A 25,036-nucleotide genomic window follows, 5' to 3' on the forward strand; every position below is an offset into this window, starting at 1 on the left:
TTGCGTCCAAGGCTGCCTAAAAGTGAATTCGTGGCTCTCATCTTCTTCCCTTTACGGTTTTTACTTTCTTGTAATTCAAACTCATATATTTTTAGTTGTGAATTTTAAGACAATGTGTGGCTAATCTACTTTTGTTAGGGGCTAGGTTTGAAGCCCCTAAGATATGTTTTTGACAATATTTTGACTCCTAGTTTTGTGATTGCTTTGTTGTGAAATTGTTTATTTGGTTTTGGTTTACAGATGACTCTTGCATGTTTATGTTTTATGAATGCGCACATAAAATATTATGATCATGTGAGTGGGGCTAGAAATAGGTATTTTAATCTCCTAAACGGTTAATAATGCTTGTTTCAATGGTAGTAAAACCTATAGGACAATAGGTGAAACCAAATAAAAAGGATTGCATGCTAGGTAGGCGTTCCACACTAGTTTTGCATACTTGCTTCGATCAAACTTCCACATGTGATTAATGCTTAGAATAGATTGTTGATAGGATAGCGTTCTATACTTTGATTGTTTATTCTAAAGGCTTAGTAATGGTGCGTTCATCTTGCTTAAGTAATCTAGGGAAGTAATAAGAACTTACGCATGCTTCATGGTTTGTTCTTGATTGAAACCTTTTTCACGACTTAGTAATTGAAACTAGGATGATAAATTTGTCTCAAGCATATTTTGGTGGTGGATTTCCGAGTTCCTAACATCTTCATCATTATCTTTCAAAACCCTAAATTCAAAATCGTGTTCTTTTCTTTGTTTTCTGTTTATTTTCGTTAAAAACCCAAAAACCCCAAATCAGTTTCGTTTTTAGGATTGCAGTGCCCTCTTCTATCCCCTATCTGTCCCTCCATCTTTCTCTCTTTTCTTTTTGTTGTGTGACATTTTCTTTAGTATTAGTTTTGTTTTCTTTTGTGTGATTAATATAGTTACCCTCAATCTCTGGCATCGAACGATCCTTGCTTATTCTTTACTACTGACGACTACATCATTGCAGGGTTAAGTTGAGCGTCTATTTTGGGCGTATCAGACTCGTCCCAAGTTCAGCGTCCATAAACCCGCAACCCGGAAAATATTTTGCTTTGAGCATACGAGCTACTAGGGAGTCAGGAAACATCAACAATCTCCACCCTTGTTTCCCAAGCAAAGGTTGGTTAAATGAAGATAGTTCCCTGAAGCCCAAGCCCCTGTCTTTCTTACTGAAACATAGGTGATCCCAACTCCGCCAATGAATACCCTTTCCACCTTTCTTTCCCCACCAAAACCTCGCAAGGCACTTATTAATATCATCACAAGTCCCAATCGGTAATTGAAAAACACTCATTGTATAGTTAGGGATTGCTTGAGCCACCGCTTTAATCAATACCTCGCTCCTTCCCTGCCTTTGACAATAACTTTCCTTCCCATCCATATACGTACACGCTTCCATACTCTATCCGGTAAGGACTGAAATAACTTCTTTTTATCTTTTCCAGTCATGGTTGGGAGACCCAAATAACGCTCATGACAAGGTACCACATGCATATCCAGAACTACACTACAAACTCTCTTTGAGGACCGGAGACGTCTTCGGGCTAAAACAAACCGCCGATTTATCCCTATTAATCTTTTGTCCCGAAGCTTCCTCATAACTGGAAAAGATATTTCTTAATGCCAAACAATCAGCCTCAGTAGCATCACAAAATAGAAGACTATCATCCGCGAAGAAAAGATGTGACACCGAAGGTGCACCTCTAGCAATAGAAACTCCATGGATTAACTGATTATGCTCAGCCCGCCTAATCAACACTGAAAAACCTTCTGCAACCAGTAAAAATAAGTAAGGGGAGATAGGGTCCACTTGCCTCAATCCCCTAGAAGGCTTAATTTTTCCAAAAGGGGCACCATGCAAAAGGATGGACTACGTCACAGATCTCACACACTCCATGATAAGAAAAACAAATCTGCTAGGGAAACCAATCACCTCCATCATCCTCTGCAAGAAACCCCATTCGACCCGATCGTAAGCTTTTGTCATATCCAACTTCAACGCAATCTTTTGCCTACTATCCTTCCCACGCCTTTTCAAACAGTGAATAATCTCAAAAGCCACAATAACGTTATCATGAATAAGCCGTTGAGAAATAAACGTACTTTGGTACTCAGCTATCACTTCAGGTAAGACAACCTTCAGCCTATTTATTTAATAACATGAAAAGACAGTTTTACTAATTAAAATGGAGATCTCACTACTGAGGAGGTTGAAAACAATGCCACTCTCACCAACAAAACAATAACATCATCTATTGATTAATCGATGTCAAAATCATGAGAAAGATAAGAGATTGCCTTTCCATATGATATGCGTGAGGGACATAGGAATTGGAAAAGGTGTAATTGAAGCTTGAGCAATTGAGTTCAACTTTGCCTTCATAGTCCAAGTACATTTCAAGGGTCCAGTGGAGGAAACAATATCCAAGATTCCAAGTCCTAATCAATGCATCTTGATTTGGGCTTTAAAATAAGGCCCAAGAAGCGAGTTTAGATACTTAGAGTATCGCAAATTGTGACAATTTTATGACATTGTAAGTATATCTTATCTTATATAATTAAGCCAATTGTTGGGAGAATGGTTAAATTTTTGAACTACCATATATGCCCTCACATAATATAGATATTAGTAAACAAATTATTTCTACACGAGGATAAGATAGTCAATAGACTATGTCATATTTGAAAAAATTGCAACACCTCCCATGAAAAAAGAAGAAGCTTCCTCAAATTAGGAGATAAATTACTGTAATTTTTTTAATTAAAAAATAAAAATAAATAAAAGTCAATTCGCACATGTTAAGGGGCTAGTGTATAATAACTGTAATTATATCATATTGAGGACTTACTTAAAAGATAATATATTTTACTCTGATAGAATTTTATATACAACAACTTTACTCTGATTATCATTTTAACAACAATGAGTTGTAAAAACATAGTTTATATGAAAACGCATGCACCAAATAACGGGCATATTAGTTTATTATGCTTGGAATTTTACTTTACTCGTCAATTTGCCAAGGCAGGTAAGCTGGAAACCGACCAAAAATGATATTTTTAATTATCGAAGAGGGTAAATTTTGATAATGACAACGATAAAAAAAAAAAAAAAAAAAAACCGTCGTTCTCACCGGGAAAGCAAACCCACCAATACACACGCACACCAGTTTCAACGCTTCGTCGTCTCAGCTCACACCTCTGACACCTCACCAAAAACCCTCTGCGATTATCCAAAAATCCAAGGAAGTACCTAACCCCCGAAGGCGATAACTTCAAAGTAATCAGGTCTTATCTTCTCTATCTTCTAATCTCATCGGTTTCATAGCAATGGATTCTTCGTCGGTGAAATCGTTCCTGCTCGGCGCTCGAGCTTCGGCGAATTCGTTTTTGGCCGGTTACGAGCCTCTGGTTCTGGTTTCGACGCCTCTGATTGGACTCTTCGTTGCGTCGACGCTTCAATCGCTGCTTAGTGTTGTGCAGGAGAAGGGAGTCAAGGCCACTCTGTTAGGCCTGTTCATGAGCTTCATCAAGTAAGCTAGCTCCATATACAAGACTCGTTTCTGTAATTTTTTTTTGTTTTTGTGTTAATTTTGTAAAATTAATTTCAGGCTGGTTCCTGGAGTGAAGAAGTACATAGACGCGGAGAAGCAAAAGGTGCGTGAATTTACTGTTGATTCATTTTTGAAAGTTTAGTGTTTGTTTTCGGCTTTTCGCGGCATTTTTGTTTGTTTGTTTGATTGTTTCTGGGGTTGGTATGATGCATAATAGTAATGTTGTTGGGGTTTAATTGAAGTGAGATGGGAGTAATAGTTGAGTGAGCACCACATAGCTAGAGATGAGCTTTAAATGCCACCACCAGCAAGTTGTGGAAGTCTTGAATTTAATATTGGGAGTTGGATGTAGCAGTAGCAAGGTTTCTGAATTGGGGCCCTCGCTTTAGTTTTTAACAGAATGCAAGTGCAGATTTTGTTACTGTTAGCTTTGAATTACAGATGGGGATTAAATTAGGGGAAGTTTCTCATTCTCTCGATTTTGTGGATGTGTTGTTGAACAAGCAGGTGGTGGATAAATTACAGTCTGGTGGTAACTCTAAAAGAGAAAATTGGAGAACTGAATTGCCTGGCGCAGGGTTGGGAGAGGGAGTTCTGGAACAAATGAAAGACGAGAAAAGAAAAGATGTGGCTTGGCAAGGCAAATGCTCGGGTACAGTGTATGTTCAAAATTTTTTAACAAAATTCTGTGTGTTCTTTGTTTATGTTCATCTACCCATCATACACATAGATACTTGTGCTTTCACGGAATATGTCAACTGTGGGGATGACACAGACATCATGAATCACTGTGGGTCATTGATCACATCGATTGTATACAGTCAGTGCAATCAAAGGCGTTTCAGACTTATTGTGTATCTGTGTCATGCACAAGTGTAACACCTTCATGGAAGGGTGTTGATCCGCAGTTATTTATTTACTTATCTTTCTTTATCATTGAGCTTTGTTTTTTGTTTGCAGATATATTGGAGGAAGTGAATTCGAAGGACATTTTTCTCTAATTAATGAGGCATGCTCAATGTAAGTAAGATCTTTTACATCTATGATACATGTAACTTGTTGTGAATGTCCCTATAGATAGTAAACATTTTGAAACACCAGATATAATTTGGGGATGCACCGGAAGACAATTTAGGGTACACTTGTGTTGGGTTTTATAGTAAAAATTGTTGTACTTACACATCACAAAGGTGGATGAAATTTAATGATCTTGGTATTAGCAGTTCAGCTTGAACAGGCTTTGTGATTCTACTTCTTTGGATGTCTAAGTTTAATAGGGTTCTTTGTTTACGTTGATACTATTGTGGTTATGCGTGCTCAAGAATGTCTGTTACAGTGCTTTAATTTATAGCTTGTGTTGCCATTTTGGCATATCTGATTGAAAGTGGTTCCTCTCCATTTTCCGACTCTTTTCACTTCTCCTGTATACTTGGCTTTACCTCTTGTCTGAACATGGCTTGATTTGGCTTTCAGGTTTGCACATACCAATCCATTACATATGGATGTATTCCAGAGTGTTGTACGGTTTGAAGCAGAAGTGGTTGCTATGACAGCTGCAATGCTTGGAAGTAAAAAAAAGTCTTCTGGAGGACAAATATGTGGAAACATGACATCAGGAGGAACTGAAAGTATATTACTAGCTGTGAAAACATCACGTGATTATATGAAAGCCAGGAAGGGGATTAAACAACCTGAAATGTATGTTAATTTCCAGTTACACTTCTTCAAATATACTGGTCTAGCATGCATGTTGGAGTTGTTTATATAACTCATTTTATTTCCAAGCTTAGGATAATACCTGAATCTGCTCACTCAGCATACGACAAGGCTGCACAATATTTTAACATCAAGCTCTGGCGTGTCCCTGTAGATAAAGAGTTCCAAGCAGATGTCAAAGCCATCAGAAGATTCATTAATAGAAACACTGTTTTGGTATGTAATGATTGTAATCATTCCTTTGTCTTTATAATCTAATGTACTGTAGTTTGAACTTTTGTTATTTGATCTGACCTGAGAGAAAAAAAGATTTCTATATTTAAACCATTGTGTAACCAACTTCAAGTTTTTGTTTACCAGTTAAACTAACCTAGCTCTGTCCATGCTGTAGATTGTTGGATCTGCACCTGGTTTTCCTCATGGCATTGTTGATCCTATTGAGGTATTTTATTATTTCCCAGAGGAGGTTGAAGGATGGATAGATTTTGGCAAAAGCATATGATGTTAAATGATAACAATGGGAACTTCTTTTACAGGAGCTTGGTCAATTAGCTTCTAGCTTTGATATCTGTCTCCATGTCGACCTTTGTCTTGGGGGATTTGTACTACCTTTTGCTCAAAAGCTTGGGTATGTCTGGTTTGATTTCATTTTAAATAATTTTGGCTGTATGTTTGCTGTTGGTTTTATTAGGCACCTTGTAAATGACTAATGTTAATGTTTGAAAAATATTAAGTACCAGTGGTACTAAAAGGTAGTGAGCAGTAGTTAATTTATCGTAGGAAATTTGAAGTTAATTAAACTACATGGAATTGGTCACTTGACTTTTGCTGTATGGTACTCAAGAGGATGTGCTGGAGTTTAATAATGCAGATGATCATCTTAGTTAGATCTTTGGGTTACACAAATTTAGAGCTACTCAAATCTGTAATATCATGTAGGGGTGGGCACTTGAAAATCTTCAAGTGCACTTGGATAAATTCAGCATTTTTTCTGTTTACCTTTAGATGTGAGAGAGTGTATGCTCTCTGTCTTTTCATTCTCCGTCTTTAGAAATATTCAGAGCTGCAGTAGATATGGGGAGTTTTCTTATACATTTGACTACATAATCTATAAGCTACTTGTGTACATCATTTTATGACCTGCAAAACCCAAGCATTGAGTAGCCTGTAGCCCACTTTTCTGTTGATTTCTCGGCTAGTGCAGATTCTTTCCTGTTCTCCCAATAATACGTGGCATGTACCTCCAAGACATGACCTACTTTCTTATCTTTTATTTATTACCTTTTGTTTTTCAGGTATCCGATTCCACCCTTTGATTTTTCAGTTAAAGGAGTGACATCAATATCAGCTGATGTGCATAAATATGGGTTGGCTCCTAAAGGAACAAGCATAGTTCTGTACAGAAACCATGGCATTAGAAAGGTTGTCTATTTATACTGGTCAGAATTTCAGATACTAACATTGGTTTACATTTGGTTAGAACCTCCCTGATGTGCTTTTCTTTTCATGTCATATTGGTTCATCGGAATGCTGGGTTTGTATGACTTTCTGTCTTCCATCAGCATCAATTTGTAGCTGGTAAGTTTTTGTACGTGTAAGCAATATCCAGCAAGTAAAGTGAAATTTTCATTTGGTTTGTTTCTTGGAGAACTTTGAATGATTATGCTTTTGTTGAAAAGTCAAAGGATATAAACTTTTGACATGGAAACAGATTAGTGGTGTGATTGCCTGATGGCATCAATTAGATTACTGTTTAATAGTTTTTGGTTTACGGATAATGTGGGAGCAACACAATGGACGTGCTAAATCCCACTTATATTGGTTTCCCAATAGCTTCATCTTAGATATGCTGGACAGAGACATGACCTCTTTAAGCATGGAGGTTATTTGGATCATTTACTACTCCCAGTCATGATACTATGATAGAAGCTTTTCGTATGCAATAACTCTAGTGGAAACTGGATATTTTCGTTGATCCTGACAAACTAAAGAGTAAAGACAACAGAGTATAAGCTGAATAAAGTTTTTATTCATTGCTGGAATCAAGTTATAGATTTGATACAATGAGCATGAGCATTGCTGTAATTTGTGGTCTAAAGTTTGTGCTTATGGTTGTCTGTGTCCATCTTGCAGTTACGGAGTGGTCAGGAGGGCTGTATGTATCTCCAACAATGGCTGGAAGCAGACCTGGTAGCTTAATTGCGGGGGCTTGGGCAGCTGTGATGGCTTTGGGTGAGGAAGGTAAGACTTGATTGGTCAAAGGTTCTTCTAATATGAAGATTTCGTCAAGTTCTTGGCGGGTAAATGATTCTGTTCCACTTCGTTCCAACAATCTGTAGGGTATTTGGAAAACACAAGGTCTATCATGGAAGTATCCAAAAAACTTCAGAAAGGGTATTATTTTCACCTGTCTTATTTGTTGAGTTATTTGTCTTTGATTTGCCGATGGGGAGCAGGGGTCTTGTTCCAGTTGAAAATATGGCCGCTTTGTTGCAGGATAAAGGATATTCCCGAGTTGTTCATCATTGGACGGCCAGACATGACAGTTGTTGCATTTGGCTCTAACGTTGTTGATATATTTGAAGTCAATGATATCATGTCATCTAAAGGCTGGCATTTGAATGCATTGCAAAGACCTAACAGGTAGGCTCTTTATGCATGAAACACAGCACCTATTTTTAGCATGCACAGCAAATGAGTAATGACAAGTAGATTGTTTAACTCACTGGTCTCTCAAATATGGGGGTTTTTTTGCAGTATTCATGGTTAGTTCATAAACTAATTTAAGAATCAATCCTGAACTTATTTCTTTTCTTTAATATGCTTGAATCAGCATTCATATATGTATGACGCTTCAACATGTACCAATTCTTGATGACTTTCTGAGGGATCTAAGGGAATCTGTGAAAACTGTAAGTGATTCTTGCTCTACCTTAATATAATACTAAACCATCTCTACCATTTGATCACATCACCAAATGCCATTTAAGTCATATAATCCTTATTAACCCTGACATTTTTCAGGTCAAAGAAAATCCAGGTCCCATAAGCGGAGGGCTTGCTCCCATTTACGGTGCTGCAGGGAGGATGCCAGATAGAGGTATGGTCCAGGAATTGCTGGTAAATTACATGGACGGTACATGCTAGTGGTGCTGTCAAAATTGAAATTGTTTCTCATACTTGTGTTTCGTGTCAGATTCATTGGCTAGGTTATAAGAAGCATGTACCAGAAAACCAGTAATAATTAAAATGAATAATTTCATAAAATGCTTCTCTATGTTCGCTCCTTGTATTCGATGTAAGGATTCATTAGCCTAATCCACAGTGTTTGCCCATCACTTGTTGGAGCCTCCAAAATTGTTTCCACAGAGACATGTAGTTGCAAGTTTTGTAGCACTAAGGCAACACAGAAATCACAGGAGAAAATGACTGCCCTCTTTGGAGATGTGGAAGTGGCCGAAGTGCCAATAAGAGAGCATATTAATTTTGATCGTGTGGCAACTGGCAACTGATCATCATTTACGGTAAAATGAGGGAAAAGAAAAACCCGTGAATGGATGATACAGCTTCTTCCTTCCTAACACATTCTACTCGGTCACTCATCCAATGTGTAGACTGTAGAGTTTTCTAGATTCGTTCAAACCAATTCTGTTTAGGCACTCGATTGATTTTGTCCCGTCCATCGAAAGTATGACAAATTGGATGTTACTAAAACATTTATAATTGTAATTTATCATTATAAATATCATGCACATAAACGGTTTCAGTTAGATAGATTTGGTTCGTTTATTGACAGAATCTACTCAAGTATCTTACCGATTTTCAATTAGGTCGAACACATGCAGAAGTCATCTACATAGAGACATAGAACATGAACGATCGGGTAACTAAAATATGATCCAAAAGCGAGTCCTACAAGTAATTCATTAACATGGACAAAAGCGGAGATACTTGGTGGGGTGTGTGTGTGTATATTGACTATTGTTGGGTTCAGTCCCGCTCGAATGGTTTGAGTGGAGTCTATTTTCAATTGAAAAACCTGAAGATAGGTCGCAATTGAAATTCCGATTGAAATCTGATCAACTCTGCCAAAGCATAAACAAGAAACAATGACGACACCGTTCGCAAATATTTTACGGGAAGACCGCAAAACGGCGGCGTTTACCTGTTGCAGCAAGGAAGACAATGGAGCATCATCACCCTCGTAAGTCTTTACTGGAATTAGGGGTTTGAACAAGCAATATACAAACTGCAATCCAAAAAAAAAAAAAAAAAAAACTGCAATCCATGTTTATTACAAGCTGATAATGGTCGTAATTCTGATTACAAAAAATTCATATAATATGATCACTAGCACAAGTAAATGATCTTATAGTTTACATTCACCCATGAGATTAGAGGACCTGCCTCTTTTATTTATCTGGTTCCATTCATGCACTTTGATCATTATTACAAGTACCAATAAGTAGAATCTTACTCTTACAAACAGTAGTAGTATATGAATTACTTCTTACTGATCAAATTCAGGCGTGACATATCCGAAAACCCGACTTGCTTTCATCACTCTTCACAGCTCCAGGACTAGGTCTACACCAAACACAACAGAAATAGGATTGAGAAACCACAGGAAAATTGTACTACTACATTGCTTGTAGTCATAGTTGAGGAGTAGGCCAGAAAAATCAATCCGAAATTATGCTTCTGATTTGTGCAATTGTAACAGTCTACCATTTACAGTCACACGGTCTATACTCTATAGTTATATAAGGTGCATAGTATACTTACAGTCTGCATCAGTTTTGATCCAGTGCTCCTTGTTCCCATTTGAATCAAGCCCGCCAAGTGCAAACTGGGGCGGGTTAGATTGGCTCTTGTAGCGTCGCATGCTCTGTTTTGATGAAAAGACTTGTTCAGGATATAACATGATGTCTTGATCATCTGGGAGGACCTGATCTCCATGGTTGCAAATCCCATCAGTGCTCATTCTCTTTTTCTTTTCGCCCTTTTGGTACTTGCCAGATTTTTCCCCAGCATTCGAGTTTTCTGGGTGAACTTTTCTGTGGAACATCTGAAGGATCTACAGTCCACACCGCATTATTTCAGTTTACATTACTCTTTTGAGGTGAAAAGTAAAAAACATGTACATAGTATAGGCAATGTCTGATGTAACAGCAAGTATACTAAAACCATTGTCTATAGGTACTCACTCATATTGCAGACCTTGGGTCAATCTAGTGGGGCAGTTCATAACTTCCATGGTTCCTACTGTCTATTAGTGTCCATGTCAAGGAGCACTAAAATGTTATTAACCTAGCATTTTTCTTTCCACTTTTATTAAAATTCAGTTTTTTTTTTTTTTTTTTTGGTAGAGACCAAAATAAGCCAGAAAGAAGGACTTTAATCATTAGATTAGAGGTACCTTATTCAGTTTTGTTTCTGCTGAGCCAGCATCAGCAGCTGCTGCAGAGCTCCGAGAAGAAGCATTCATGTGAAGCACTTTTTTCATGAGCTTCTTTTTCATCAAATGAATGGAAGACTTATCAGCTTCCTTCTGATCTGCTCGCTTCTCCTCCTTGCTGAGTTTTGCTCCAGAATAATTCTCTTCGGTCAATTTACTCTTCTGAAACAGCTCACCAAGAGATGTCCTCTGCTCCTTCTTCGCTACTGTTGTTGTTTCTGACAACTCATATGCTGACCCGAAAAGATATCCCTGGAGCGGGCAGACTGTAGTTCCATTAATCCCATTGCTCTCTGGGACTTCTAGCATCTTCCCACTCAGTGTAATGGTGCTACCATGACTACTTCTTCCGTTGCTAACATGGCTGTTCCTTCCAGATGAATCATTGCAAATTTCATCCTTAGCTTCAGCTACCAGCACCTTCTCCAACTCATCATTTATGAGCTTCAATTCATTCTCTGTGGCCTCCGTCTCTTTTTCAGTTATATTCTCGACAGACATTGGCAGTGTTGGTGTTGATGGCTCGGTGATGACTTGGTCTGAGCCAAAGGTACCAATTGCAAGAAAGCCATGGAAGAGCTCAGATGCCGCAGCAGAGGATTCCTCTTCATAGTAATCTTCTTGATCTACCTTAGCTGATTCTAGACCAGCAAAAGAATTTCGAAGCTGATGGTCTCTCTGGCCTTGCTTAAAGGGTTTAGTGCCATAGTTTGCCTTTGGATAGTATTGTTGATCATCGAGTGATGGCTGGCCTGCAAGACATGCACAAGAACGCTCTGACACAAAAAAGAAATGTAAGGAACTTTATGACATAATTCTAAGCTGTAGATTCTGTATTGTCTTCTACAAAATTCTTGTTTGGACCAGTTCTTATTAGGCTGTGGCAGTCTTAATTGTGTTCTTGTGTTGTCTTCTGGTTGTGATTGATCTGTTTGATTACAAGTTTGTTGGTATTAGCAAAGTTCAGCCTACAGGTTTTAGCCCCTTATACATGCAATTGTATGATATTCCAGTACATGCATGCATGTTTTTATGCCTCAGTTTTTTTGTCTCTCATGTTCATTTATCCTGGTTAAGCACAGTTGAAGGAAAAACAGCAGAAAGATGCATGTGGCTAAACACAACTTACCAATGAGGAAAACAGGTTCATTACTATTCTGACGAAACTTTCGATGCATCCATCCCAGTAACTGCAGCATAGGCATGCAAGAATATCAACTCATAGATTATTTGAGACAGTTTATGCTCTTTCAAGGATAATAAGAGAATAGAATACTTTTCTTACCTTCATCTTGTGATCGTCTTCTAGAAAACTTGAGCTTTGATCCAATTAACAGAGGCGCTTCTTTTCCTTGGTAGTCTAATATTTATGAGTATTTATGAATGAGATGTCAAATACTATCTGAAAGCCTCCGGTGCTCGTAAGGAAGGTGGACAGAGGGATCCACACAGATAGTTACAAACTTGAGTTGGCTATTGTCTGTCAAGATCAAATCAAGTGGCCAAAATGTCATGGGGGTCCCGTATCCCCACCCTAGTCATTGCATAAAGGTACATGTGTGAAATTGGTATATAAATTTTATAAACATTTTGAGCAGAAGTGGTCATTTCTTTCAGTATAGTACTAGTATTTGACATACATCTGGGTATGGTGTTTAGAGTTGCCAATGTGGAGCTCCTAATTTAAGAAAATCTGAAAATGAGTTTGCCAGGTGGGCATGAATGCAATTGGTCTTTCCATGCTTTGACATGCATGCATGTTCATGCATATGCACTCTCTCCAGAGGATAACGGAGTAAATTTTTTTCTATTCATGTCTATAATGTTAGTAATTTACCTGGTGTTTGTTGAAAAGGCCCTATATTGAAAAGTAGGGACTATTGGGAATATTTTTTCGGACCCCAATGGAGCCAAACATATAATTCGACAATGGAGTTGTCGTTCGACAATCTAGTTGATCTTTTCTCATTGGATATACAAAAACTAGAGTTCTCTATTCTATATGGTAGCCCACCTCAGGTGCAGTACTTACTAACTTGAGAAAGCTTGGCTGATGATCCATGAACACTGTGACTTCTTTATAATTGATGTCAAAATTTTTCTTAGTTTCTTTTTTTTTGCTGATTGCAGTCAATTTAATACTGCTTGAGCTTTGAAGAAAATCAACTTTTTCACAGCCTGATGAAATGAGTACTAATATGCAGGTCTGACTCCACAATTTCAACTCATATCATGTTTTCTGTCTGATAGCTCTAGCAGCATTATAGTGCTTTTGTAGGCAATGCTATTGTTTTCCAGCATCACTTGACATAAACTTTAAAGAAGATAAACAGAGTCCTTGCATCAAGTTTTGTCACCCGAGTAATCCCGACTGTTTTTGAGGCTGTTAGGTTGCCAGATCAAGTTGTCCTTCCTCTTACTAGCCATTCATGTTGGTGTACTTGCTAGTTACGTCTACCATTATCATCATAAATGTGTTTTCCAACAATAAAGCCATGTGGAATGGGGCCGTTGTTCCTGGACAATCCCCATCAGCATCTCCATGATTCGAGTAAGGAGATGATAAAAGGGAAAGGGTTTGTAGGCTTAGAGACAAAGGCAATAGTATCTGATGTATCCTTGATGAATGAGAACTGAGAACAAACACATTTAATAGTGGATTAAAGCTTACTCGAGTACCAAATTAGATGCATTGAACAAGTTTGAGATTTCACTATAGAAGAAATTGTCTCTGTGAAAATGACGGATCATGTGAACCTTGTGGATCTGTTACTTTTCTTTTGCCTCTGTATTCTCTCTGGACTGTGATAACATGAACAAAACAAAGTGTGGTGGTGTTAGCTCAGTGGTTAGAATACCCACTACATATGTACGAAGTCATGGGTTCGAGTCACCATGGGGGCAGGAGTGAAAACCTTTGATCATTTAAAAAAAAAAAAAAAAAAAGAAGAGATTATCTTTAAAAGTATCTATCAACTATGCTCTTGAATTAGTTCAGATTGACTGAGAGCAGTCTGAAATTTTCTGGAGTTGATACTAATCACAATAATTGTAGTACTGTTACATTGGCAAGCTCCCTATGTTTTATTTCCATCTATGTGCTATGTTGAGATTCCACTTCACTGAGTTCACTCTTTGATTAGATTTAGTGAATAGCAGGAGACATGCCCAGACTGTAATCGCAATCTGGTTACTGTTGATAATGAGAGCTGAATCATGCTTATATGATAATGATGCATGCTACACTGATTTATCTGGAGTTGTTTTTCAGTTTTTTTTTTTTTTTTTTTTGGGTTTACAAGAAGTTATATGCACATATTACTTGTATATGGTATGCTGCTTCCAATGAACTTAACTGACTTATATATAGGGTATTGTTTAAAGACATCTAATTTATGTCTGACGCAAACTCTAGTGACTTGTCCAAGTTGTAATAGGGCTAGTCTTACATATATCTTCGTAGATATCCTAATCATTGTACGATTACGTTTCCTTATAAGACTCTGATTCTTTACTTGTAATCCTCTATATAAAGAGGCCCCTATTATCAATGAAAACACAATTCATTCTCCCAAATTCTCTCTGCTATTCTCTGCATTCCTTTTTCCTAAAACATGTTATCAACACGAAGCCCTAATCCTGATTCAAGAAGCCAAAACCCTAAATCCGAATACAAAACCTTGAAACCCTTTCTACCTCTGCCGCACACCTTGAAGCCCTCGACCCCACGAGTTCAGAACCAGCTGCAGAACCACTAGAACCGGCCGTAAAACTACAGAACTGGCCTTCGGAAGCTCCAAACCGTCCGCCGCAAATCCTCTGCTGGTTCGCCGCATTCCAAAGTCCAAACTGTCTACGGCTTCCAAACTCGGTCACCAGCAACACCTCGACGCTAGGATTCAGGAACCATAACCAAAACCTCAAGAACCGGTCTAAAAGTGACTGAACCGGCAGCCTAAGTCACTGAACCGCAGGCAAAAAAAAGGACAGAAGCTATTTATGGCAGTTTAGGCCACCACTGGTCAAAAGCATATTTTTCCGGCCAACTTCCAGCCAAAAGTTCCCGCGACCCCCGTTTGTCCTTTTCAAGGTAATTTTTCATTAAAGTTCCTGCTTTTTTGTACTTTTCTTTAAGATTTCAATTCTTTTTCTTTTTCTCGGGGACTTGCAACCTCCCTTCTTCTAGCCCCCTTCTTCTTTCGTAGGGATACCTAAGCCGAACTGTGGAGGTTTGTGCTATCTCCAAGCTTGGAGCTTGTTGAGATCTCCAAACTTAGAGTTTGTTGAGAATTTATGATCGACCACTTACATCATTGTTTCGATCTAATCAAATACCTCTTAGAATCGAATTTCTTAGGAGCGATTACGTTAAGAAATTTCTAATTTATTGGGAGCGACTAAGCTTAGAAATTTTTATTGTTTTCGTGGTAACCTTTTTGCTCCGAAACTAACCATTTTTCCTTGTTCTCTTTCAGGATGAGTAACCTGAACAAACTGGACTTTGCTCCATTGGGAACAACTAGCTTTGGATATCACAAGTGGGTTTGTGATGTCTGCCACCATCTCAAGGCCCAAGGAATCCTGGATATGATTCTTGAGCCTAGCCAGGACGTGCTAACTGTTGAGCAAGCTCAAGCTTTGGAAGTAAATAAAGCAGCCTTGGAGGCAAATAAGGCAAAAACCGACATCTTAATGACTTGACATATGGATGATTCGCTCCAGTACGAGTATCTGAATGAAGAAGACCCCAGAAGCTGTAGGTCTCACTCGAAGAACGCTTTGGCAACGTTTGTGACTCCCTGCTTCCTGACATAGAAGTGAGATGGCATAACCTCCGCTTCTGTGATTTCAAGACAGTTCTTGATTACAACTCGGAAACACTTCACATTAAATCCTTAATAGAATTCTGTGGTAAAAAGATGACAGATGCAATATTGATTGAGAAGACTCTCTCTACCTTCCCCATCTCTGCTCTGATGGTTTCTAAGAACTATCGAATCGATGTTACTGCAGGATGGATCACAAGATTTCATGAGGTCATTGGAGCTATGAACGTCGCTGAAAAGCATGACAACATCCTTGTGAAGAACTATAATTCGAGACCCGTGGGAACAAAGAATATTCTGGAGTCCAATTATAGTTGCGCCCCAAAGGGAGGGCGCCAAGAGCGAAACCCTAATCCTAGGGATACTTCTGGACGTTCTAATCCATATAATCGCTCTACTTGGGAAGGTAACTGCCAAAATAGGCGGACACGGAACTGAAGAGGTCAACGTGGAAAGAAAGAGGGAGGCAAGGCCTTTGGCCATATTGGTGGCGCCACCAACACTAAGAGCCATCCTAATGACACTTTCAAAGCGCTTCAATCAAAGGAGTCTGAGCACAGAGATGTATGTTCTCGATGTGGAGCATCCGATCATTGGGCACACATTTGTAGAACTCATGAGAGTATTACCACTGCCTACAAGCATATTGTGAAGGTAGAGAAGCTTACTATGTGGAACAAGAAGACCAAGAAGGTGATCTCGAACTAAGGGTTGTGACTTCAAATCTGGCTGGGATCAATAGATCGCCGATTTTGAATAAGTCTTTATTTTTCCAAGAGATGTAATATGACAATTGCCACAATATTATTAGTGGATGCCATTGGTTAAGTTTTCCTTCAACTAGGCTCATCTAAAGCAAGTACGATGTCTAGGAAGGTTTTGAGATAAGTGGTACTTAAGCGAGCTTTGCTCCATCGACATCTCTCTACTCACCTGATCATGTTAATTTTGGAGTTACCGAAAGAAGTTAAACGACTACCTTTGTTTTGCATTAGCTAATTTCGGATTAGATTTTCTTTTCGTCAAAGAAACAATGATGTACACTGTTGGCTTATGCATAAAATTTCGAGTTCTTTTCATTATGACTCCATTTGAAATTCTGAGCATATTACTTTGTGACTACGATGGCTAGGCCATTAGGATTAGTTCAAGGACATGGAATAACCCAAATTTCTCTTGCCAAATGGCACCTTGATTACTGTCACAGAAACTCTCTACGCTCCTAGGGCAAATCGAACCCTATTAAGCTATTCAAGCCAACGGATTCCATACGGAAATGCATGTAGAGAAAGAAAAAGAGTTCATTTGCACTACCTCTAATGATTGCAAACAAATGCGCATCTTAGAGAAACTTATGTGTCTCTCTAGTGGACTCTATGTCATCACTATTCGAGCTATTAAATCCAATAAAGTTATGAGAGAAGATCTCTTAGATTTAGACACATATTGGCTTTGTTACTACAGGATAGGTCATCCTAGCCATGATATGATGATCAGTCTACTAAAGACTTCATACGGACATCCATTCTTTCGAGCAAAATGAAGCAAGAATCAAAGGTTGATTCCTGGACTAAGTGTGACCGCTGCCTCTGACGCCGCTGCCGTCCACCGCCAGCCTAGGGCTCGCGTAGTCCATATCCATGACGCCATGGATGGTGTTCATTATGGTGATGGCACCCCAGGTGATGCTACAATCACCAAACTTTCCTTCCAATAGTGTTTCAGACGCTCTGATCTAACCAAAATCCTCATTGGTTGCTTCTAAGGTCTCCCTCATCCTACAAAGCCTATTCCTTAGGAAAATTAGGACTGAGACCGTCTTATGCAAATGATACGAAAATACTCATTCTGTTCTTACATAGAATCCGAGAGGATTCCGTGGATCGATTCAACCAACTTGCGGACGTTTAAATATTTCATGACGTTGGTTGACAAGCAAACACAATGGTCACTTGTTGTGCTATTGTCCACTTGTAATGCTGCTTACTCTACACTCCTAGCACAGATCAGATGGCGACGGGCTCACTCCCCAGATCATTCCATTCAGTCAATTGGACTTGACAATACTAGAGAGTTAACATCAAAGACTATCGATGATTATTGCATATCACTGGGACTGATGTTGGACATCATTTTCCCATGTACACACCCAAATGGTCTGGCAAAAACAACTATGTTGGTAGCCCGGACATTAGTAATGCGCACCAATCTCTCTATATCTGGTTGGGGTGATGCAATATCGCATGCAGATGCTAATTCGTCTACGATCTACCGCCACTCAATCTATCTCTGAGTTATATCTAGTGACTAGGTACGAGTATCTCGTACTTGCGCATATTTGAGTGTGCCATTTATGTGCTAATTGCACCGCCACAGATATGAGACTGCAACAATCATCTACCACTTTATACCCTTGTTAGGCGATCTCTTTACCGCTAGATTTGCAGATTGCCACTTTGATGAGACAGTCTTCCCGTCGTTAGGGGGAGATAAGAACAAGTATGTTTAACATGAACGACAGGAATTGTCGTGGTCTGTCTCCACTATGTCTCATCTCGATCGCTGCTAAAGTGATGAGATCACATATATTTGCTGCAAATATGCCTGCAAGGATGGACGTCCCTATGAGAGGACGTAACGCCACCCTACACGGAGGTAGGTATGGCACTAGCGCCATAGAGAGTAGCACTTTGGCGTCACAGGCCATAGCCCCAGCTAAGATGCGTAGAAAGCCCGTGGGTTCGAAGGATACTTTGCACAACTTGATCCTTTGATCATCGACACTCAAAATCCGTCTCATGAGAATGTTCCGGATTAAGATTATCATTGGGAGACTCCTCAACATCAGAACCTATTCCTGAGAATATAGAGCTCTCTAAAAATTACACTAGTGTACATGAGACGTGGGATAAAAACTCCATCATAATTGATGATGTATTCGTGCATTTCATAGGGCATGAGTTTATTGAGTCCGATGATATCGAACCACGCTCCATTGATGAATGAATTCCAACGTAGAGAAAATTGACCTATATGGAAAGATGTGATCCAGATTAAGTTAGATTCTCTAACGAAGAGGAAGGTTTATAGAGCCAATGATGCCAACACCTCCTAACATAAAACCTATTGACTAATGGGTCTTCGTTAGAAAGCGTGATGAGAAAAAAATATGGTAATCTCGCCTTATGGCGCAAAGCTTCTCACCAAATGCCTTGGAATCGACTACGAGGAGACATATTCTCTCGTAATGGATGTCATTGCACTCTACTACCCTGTCAGTTTGGTAGTTTCCGAATAACTGAACATGCAGCTTACGAATGTGGTCACCACGTGTCTCTATGAGATCTAGATACAGAATATATGTGAAGTTTCCTGGTGGACTTCATTTACCCAAGTCAAGTGGCTTTAGACCACAGAGTTCATTTGCAATGAGGTCGAAACGCTTACTGAAGTGACTACTTGATTGAAAAGTGATATGTAAATGGCCGCGCATTTGTATGACAAGTTCCAGATTCCAGATTCTATCGTTGTTCATGTTGGTGACATGATCTTCATTAGAAGCCCTTAAAGAGTTAAAGGAAACCGCTGAACACTTGAAATCCTAGTTTGAGATGAAGGATCTTGGGAGAACACGATTATGTCTCGCTTTGGAACTTGAGCATCATGTTGATGGATGCTTAGGCGTTTTGACAAGGTCAAGCCTTCAAGCACGCCCATGATCGCCCGTAGTCTTGATCCTAAAAATGATCCTCTTCATCTGAATGATGACGACGAAGATGTGGCAAAAGTGCCTTACTTGAGTACAATAGGCGCATTATTGTACTTAGCTCAATGCACAAGATTGGACATTTTATTTGCAGTGAACTTGTTAGCTAGATATAGCTTTGCGCCATCGCGACGCCATTGGAGTGGTATAAAAGATATATTTCGATACTTGAGATGTACGATTGATATATGTTTGTTCTATCCCTACATAGAGATGATGGATTCGGACCCATCACTCACCAGGAACACTGCCAACATTGGCTTGCGTCCTCTATCCACATCCCAAAATGACATCAGTGTTTTGGAAGGTTTTGCTGATGCTGGGTACCTCTCTGACCCACACAAGGTCGTTCTTAATCTGGCTAAGTGTTCACCATGGGTAAGACCGCGGTATCTTGGAGGTCTACAGAACAGACCCTAGTCATTATATCTTCGAATCATGTAGAGATTATTGCTCTTCACGAAGCAGTTCGTGAATGTATGTGGATTGGATCCATAATTATGCGTGTTCGAAGTAATTATGGTTTGAAGTCTACCAAAGATGAGCCTACGAGCATTTACAAGGATAATACTGCTTGCTTTAAACAAATGAAGCAAGGCTACATCAAAAGTGACAACACCAAGCATAATCAGCAACAACAGACTCTCCTCAAGATCAAAGTGAACTAGGTTCGATCTGAGGACAATGTGGCAAACTTGTTCACTAAGTCATCGCCTAAATCCACTTTCGAGAAACATGTTGGTAGCATCGTTTGTGGAAGTTATCTGAACTCCCATGATCGTAGTCATCAGGGGGAGATGCAGATATCAAGGGGAGATGTCTACATGTATGGTCTCAAAACATGAAGGGTGTGTTGTACTCTTTTTCTCATTCGACAGAGTTTATTTTTGTCCCACTGAGTTTTTGTTACTCGGTAAGGTTTTTGACGAGACAACGAGAGAAACTCCACGTTTGGGCGACACAAGGGGGAGTGTTTAAGGAATTTGATTTATGTATCTGGCCCAAACTCTAATGACTTGTCCAAGTTGTAATAGGGTTAATTTTACAGATATCTTTGTAGATATCCTAATCATTATTCGATTATGTTTTCTTATAAGACTCTGATTCTTTACTTGTAATCCTCTATATAAAGATACCCCTGAAAACACAATTCATTCTCCCAAATTCTCTCTGCTGTTCTCTACATCCCTTTTTCCTAAAACAGGTATTATTTGTGCAGGTGAAATATTTTCCTAAAACAGGTATTACTTGTGCAGGTGAAATATGATATATCATTTTCCCCAGTTTCATCAGATGTCAATTTCCCAGTGTATTATCAGTGGCCGATCGCCGACAAGCAAATAAGAGATGCTGTGGAAAATGAAGGTTGGGCATCCATGTTTAAAGAAGATCACATTGGCCAATCGTAGGGTCCCAAGTGAAGGTTTTCTTCTATCTCCTCTGGGGAAGCCAACATGAAACTAAAATACAAACTGGTGGACAAGTCTCTTCATTCTATCATGAGGGAAAACAACCCCCAAGGAGACATTAGAAAAAGGTACACATGCCCACTTCACCTTTTTAACGATTTATCTAAAAAGTGGCTACCAAAAGTCTCAGTCTGGGTGTGATCACGTACATGAATTATATGAATATACATTCGGGCATGGCATTTTGTTTAAACTTGTTTGTCTCGGTGCTTCACTGCTTTAAATGGTGATCTAATTTAATTTCCTTTTAGCTGGATGACTTTATCTAATGCTAGAAAGCAAAGATTTTAATTGCTAATATGCTCCTGTTTTTTTTTTTTTTTGAAAGGGGGCTGGTGCGGCTGCCCTCAAGCCTTGATTAATGAAATTGCAGAATATAAGGGGGGGACATAAAGCCTGAACCCCATATTACAATAAGCATAAAGAGAACATCCTGAAATAATACCAAGATTCTCCACAAAACCTATGTATTCTAACAAGCACCAATTAGCAAAGAGTGCGCGAAAGGCTACTCCATTTGCTTTGACATAGCGGTGACATACCAGAAAGATTACTCTATCATGAAGAAGCATCATTACAAAAAGCGCAGCTTTCCCACCATGTTGCTGCAAGGAAATAAATCCGGCGACACTCAATTTCATTCTGCCACTAGGAGGTTGCGTCCATTTGATCAAGCAAATAGCTCGCCGCCTCGCTAGGTCAGTCAAGGCACACAGAGTGTGCATACCGGGCCAAAGCCCACTTCGCCCTATCCAAAAGTGGTAGGGAATTATTTTTGGCATAGAGCCATAGCTTACTAAAAGTAAAAGTAAATAATAAGAAAGGAAAATAGAAAAGTAAGTTGGGTCAAGGGTCAAAGCCCAGACCAACACATAGTCAAGGGTCAAAGCCCAGACCCAACTTTTAATCGGCCCCAGCCAAGATCCGGTGTAGAAAACATGACGCTCCGGCGCCTCCCCTGTCGTCCATCCTCCGGCAGCAGCACCACCATCACCTACCACCTTCCGGCTAGCCACAACGCCCTTCCTGAGATCGGAAGCAGAACACCCAACCCAGTGATCGATATGATCTGAGAAGCTCGAGTCCCATCGATCTGATATAACACCTGTGAATCGCCACGACGCCGCCGTCCGGTTATCCCCCTCAGGCGATCTCTGGTCCCGCCACACCGCCCAGCTCGTCTGCACTCCTTCCTCTGGTCAGGCGACATCGGCCACCACTCCAATCCATCAGCCCACCGCTGCCCGTCGCCGATAAATCCCCCAAACGCCCTGGACAATAACGTTGCTGCCCTGCTGCCTTCTCCCCGACCGGACCGTGCAATCCCAGACACCAGGTCCCTTCTAGCCCGTCCAACGACTCCGCCGCGGGGGCGTGCCGTCGGACCGGGCATACACCTTATCCGGAAGACCAGACGCCGCCTAGGGTTTTGGAGAGAAAAGTTTTGAGCGAACTAAGACCATGCCAATATGCTCCTGCTTAGTTAATTATGGTTAGGAAGGATTACTACTAGTACTAAATAGAGATAGAGACCTTGACAATCCAATATTCTCTTTAAACTTTTTCTAAATAAATATTCTATTAATGCTTTAGAATCGGCCTATTAAACAAACTACGATTATTGGCATGGAATATTGTCAAAGTGAGATCGACAAGAGCAGAATATATAGGAACAGGAGAAGATATGGGATGGGGGGGAAGAATTTTTATATGTTTACTTTTGTTCATTTTCTCACACATAAAAAACATCTCATTCTTCTATCCTTTCTCTCTGCCAAAAAACTCAATGAATGAGTAGTTTCCCCCAGACTTCCAGGTTTTCCTCTCCTATTTCTAATTCTTCATTTGTCTTATATCCCATGTGGTGTAATGGCTGCTAGTTTGTCCCTTCCCTTTTGCCCTTTCTTGATCTAGAATCAAAGACTTTCTGGATCCAGAATATAAGGCCTTCTGTTGCCACAGGGAATAACAGAAAAAACTCAAAAAAGTTTTTTTTTTTTTGAAGAAAAAAAATTAAAAAAAGGTTGGTTTTGCGGTTCACTTATGTTCTATGAAAAGATATTTCCAAAAGAAAATGCGGTTGCCAAATAGCAAGACACCCAAAATTTAAAGCTGTTTGTTAAAATTTTATGTCCGTCCATGGAAAGTTTCCACCGATCTTCGTCAGTTTTCACCTTCGAGGAAAAGTAACCTATGTGCATGAAACACCACTAGTAAAGTTGTAATTAACCAAACCCTGCTAGGATGCAACTCTCACCTAGAAATAGAAGATAACTCTTTGATGCGCAAAAGGTGAATTGAATCAATTGATTGAGACCGCGAATGCTTTTTCAAAGAAACAGTTTATGTAAAAGTCGCTATAAAAACCAGAATTTTCTAGTACTTGGAAGAATTTAGGCACATCTTTGAAATGTATCTAGTCTATGAATACTAACAAGCAACAAAATTGTATAGTTCCATCTCATAGCAACCAGCTACATGAATCCTAACAAGCGTTCATGAAAGAATAGATATCAAATTATGTTCAATTGTTATGGAACTTTATTACATGTCACTAAACAGAGCAACAGCAGTGGAGAATCAAAGCTAGAGGTGCCGGATATCTTTAGGCGGACTGAAATTGAGAGGATGAGTTTCTGGTGTGGCGTCTTCGTCTTGTTTCCACATTTTGATCGTCTTGTCAGCCCCACAAGTAACTAGCCTTGTGCCAGTGACATCATAAGAAAGAGCACAAATACCAGCTTCACTATTAGGTGAACCTGGCTGTACAGTTGTTTGGGATTGCTAATAATTATGGCCACTCTCCCAATCCCAAAACCACAAACTCCCACTGTCATCTCCGGTGGCCATAATTCCATCACCATTGACCGCCATTAATTGCATGTGTTAACTATGGTGTTCTGCTGAGCTAGCATATTGTGTAAAAATTCCCGTTGAACTTCTTAATGTTGTCTACTGACGCAGAAGTAAAACAATGCTGATCCTTAGGATGTGGCGCCATTGCACGCACGGATTTCTTATGGTGTGTGAGAGTTGACATTGCTTTTCCACCTCTAAGGTCCCAGAACTTGATGGTTGCGTCGTGAGAGCCAGTGACAACTTGGGGATCGATTGGTCTAGTGAAAACCGAGCAAACTGTGCTGTCGTGCCCCAAGAATGCATGAACATGCGTTTGGGTACGAATATCCCAAACCTGGCATACTGAATCACGTCCCCCTGTGTGTAGAATATCAAGAGTGGGATGAGTTGCCAAGCAGTAAACGTAGATGACCATGATATGAACGAATGACCTTATTCTGTGTAGGATAAGTAGTGTTAACACTACTTAGATGACCATGATATGAACGAATGACCTTATTCTGTGTAAGGTCCCAACATTTAACTTCTTTGTCATCGCCAGCAGAGAACATATAGGGATGCTTGCTGCTAACGGCAAGGCCTCGAATTTGAAGAGTATGTCCTGTCAGTGTAAGCTGTAGCTTTCCGGTTGCTACATCCCATATCTTGACTGTGCGATCTGCTGAGCCAGTGCAAAACCATTTATTACTTGGGTCAAAAGCAATCGATCCTACAGATCCCAAGTGGCCACTAATGACCCTGTACATCTTCCATGGATGATGCTAAACTGGACAAGGCCACCTACTGGGATGACGTTAATGAATTCAAAAGAAATCCACTCCCTTAAACTTTCATGCTTACAGCTTTAAATAGAAGAAACCCAGAAGCCAAGTCCACAAGCGGTTTGTGAAATCCAAATTGAACCTGGATTAGGGCCTCCCCTAGTTCTTTCTGGTTTCAAAGTCCTTTTTCATAATTCTATCCCTCTCTTTTTTAAAAAAGAGTGGTGCTATTCACACACCATTTTTCTCTATTCACACACCCCCTCTATTTTTCTATTACTTTAAATCAATTTTTTTTACAAATTACCTTAATTACCCTCTCTTGTAATTAATTTTTTTTTCCTTTTTCTATTTGGCAATTCAATTATCCCAAAATCCTAAACCTTTATTTTCTCGCAGGCACAGAGGAGTTTTGAAGTCTTTTCGATTCCTCCTTTTTTTTTTTTCATCAAAAACTTCTCTAGCATAGTCATTCTATCTCTCTAATGTGATGCTTTGAAATTCAATCAAAGCAGAACAAGCAACTTTAGACCCATATTTGGAGAAAATTTTACACTTGATTTGCAATGGAGACATGTAAGAAAAATATGAGGTCAGTGATCA

The 25,036-nt window shown here is 39.5% G+C and overlaps 2 protein-coding genes and 1 pseudogene across 5 annotated transcripts; 1 reads left to right on the forward strand and 2 right to left on the reverse strand.

The window, feature by feature from the left end:
• The first annotated feature begins 3,170 nt into the window (after positions 1-3,170).
• LOC133710417 (sphingosine-1-phosphate lyase) lies at positions 3,171-8,632 on the forward strand. 2 transcript variants are annotated; one of them, XM_062136483.1, is made up of 15 exons: positions 3,171-3,557; positions 3,636-3,681; positions 4,086-4,237; positions 4,539-4,598; positions 5,052-5,276; positions 5,369-5,510; positions 5,686-5,736; positions 5,831-5,922; positions 6,590-6,716; positions 6,857-6,872; positions 7,428-7,535; positions 7,634-7,688; positions 7,791-7,937; positions 8,128-8,206; positions 8,319-8,632. In XM_062136483.1, exons 1-15 carry the CDS (start codon positions 3,355-3,357, stop codon positions 8,439-8,441), a joined length of 1,626 nt encoding a protein of 541 aa, XP_061992467.1. In that variant the 5' UTR covers positions 3,171-3,354; the 3' UTR covers positions 8,442-8,632. The 2 variants fall into 2 exon arrangements, with proteins under 2 accessions (XP_061992467.1, XP_061992468.1); XM_062136484.1 differs by lacking the exons at positions 3,171-3,557; positions 3,636-3,681 and having other exon boundaries at positions 4,090-4,230.
• A 927-nt stretch (positions 8,633-9,559) lies between these two features.
• LOC133710030 (protein LAZY 1-like) lies at positions 9,560-12,172 on the reverse strand. Of its 3 annotated transcripts, none has more exons than XM_062136003.1 (5): positions 12,038-12,172; positions 11,882-11,942; positions 10,714-11,504; positions 10,080-10,371; positions 9,560-9,881 (listed from the first exon to the last, which is right to left on the reverse strand). In XM_062136003.1, the coding sequence occupies exons 1-5, from the start codon at positions 12,041-12,043 to the stop codon at positions 9,862-9,864; spliced, it is 1,170 nt and encodes a 389-aa protein (XP_061991987.1). In that variant the 5' UTR covers positions 12,044-12,172; the 3' UTR covers positions 9,560-9,861. The 3 variants fall into 3 exon arrangements, with proteins under 3 accessions (XP_061991987.1, XP_061991984.1, XP_061991985.1); XM_062136000.1 differs by having other exon boundaries at positions 10,714-11,528; XM_062136001.1 differs by lacking the exon at positions 12,038-12,172 and having other exon boundaries at positions 11,882-11,951.
• An 11,203-nt stretch (positions 12,173-23,375) lies between these two features.
• On the reverse strand, positions 23,376-24,553 carry LOC133708006 (protein pleiotropic regulatory locus 1-like; annotated as a pseudogene).
• Between the last annotated feature and the right edge of the window lie 483 nt (positions 24,554-25,036).

The sequence above is a fragment of the Rosa rugosa genome, chromosome 5 (assembly GCF_958449725.1).
Source record: "Rosa rugosa chromosome 5, drRosRugo1.1, whole genome shotgun sequence".
NCBI lineage: Eukaryota > Viridiplantae > Streptophyta > Magnoliopsida > Rosales > Rosaceae > Rosa > Rosa rugosa.

Bases quoted from the DNA above. Each gene is read 5' to 3' on its own strand.
- LOC133710030 (XM_062136000.1), bottom strand. The intron at 10,372-10,713 runs GTACCTCTAATC...TGTGGACTGTAG, and splicing joins CAGAAACAAAACTGAATAAG to ATCCTTCAGATGTTCCACAG. The intron at 9,882-10,079 runs GTAAGTATACTA...TGTTTGGTGTAG, and splicing joins GATCAAAACTGATGCAGACT to ACCTAGTCCTGGAGCTGTGA.
- LOC133710417 (XM_062136483.1), top strand. From the start codon at position 3,355: ATGGATTCTTCGTCGGTGAAATCGTTCCTGCTCGGCGCTCGAGCTTCG. The intron at 3,558-3,635 runs GTAAGCTAGCTC...AATTAATTTCAG, and splicing joins CTGTTCATGAGCTTCATCAA to GCTGGTTCCTGGAGTGAAGA. The intron at 7,536-7,633 runs GTAAGACTTGAT...AACAATCTGTAG, and splicing joins GATGGCTTTGGGTGAGGAAG to GGTATTTGGAAAACACAAGG.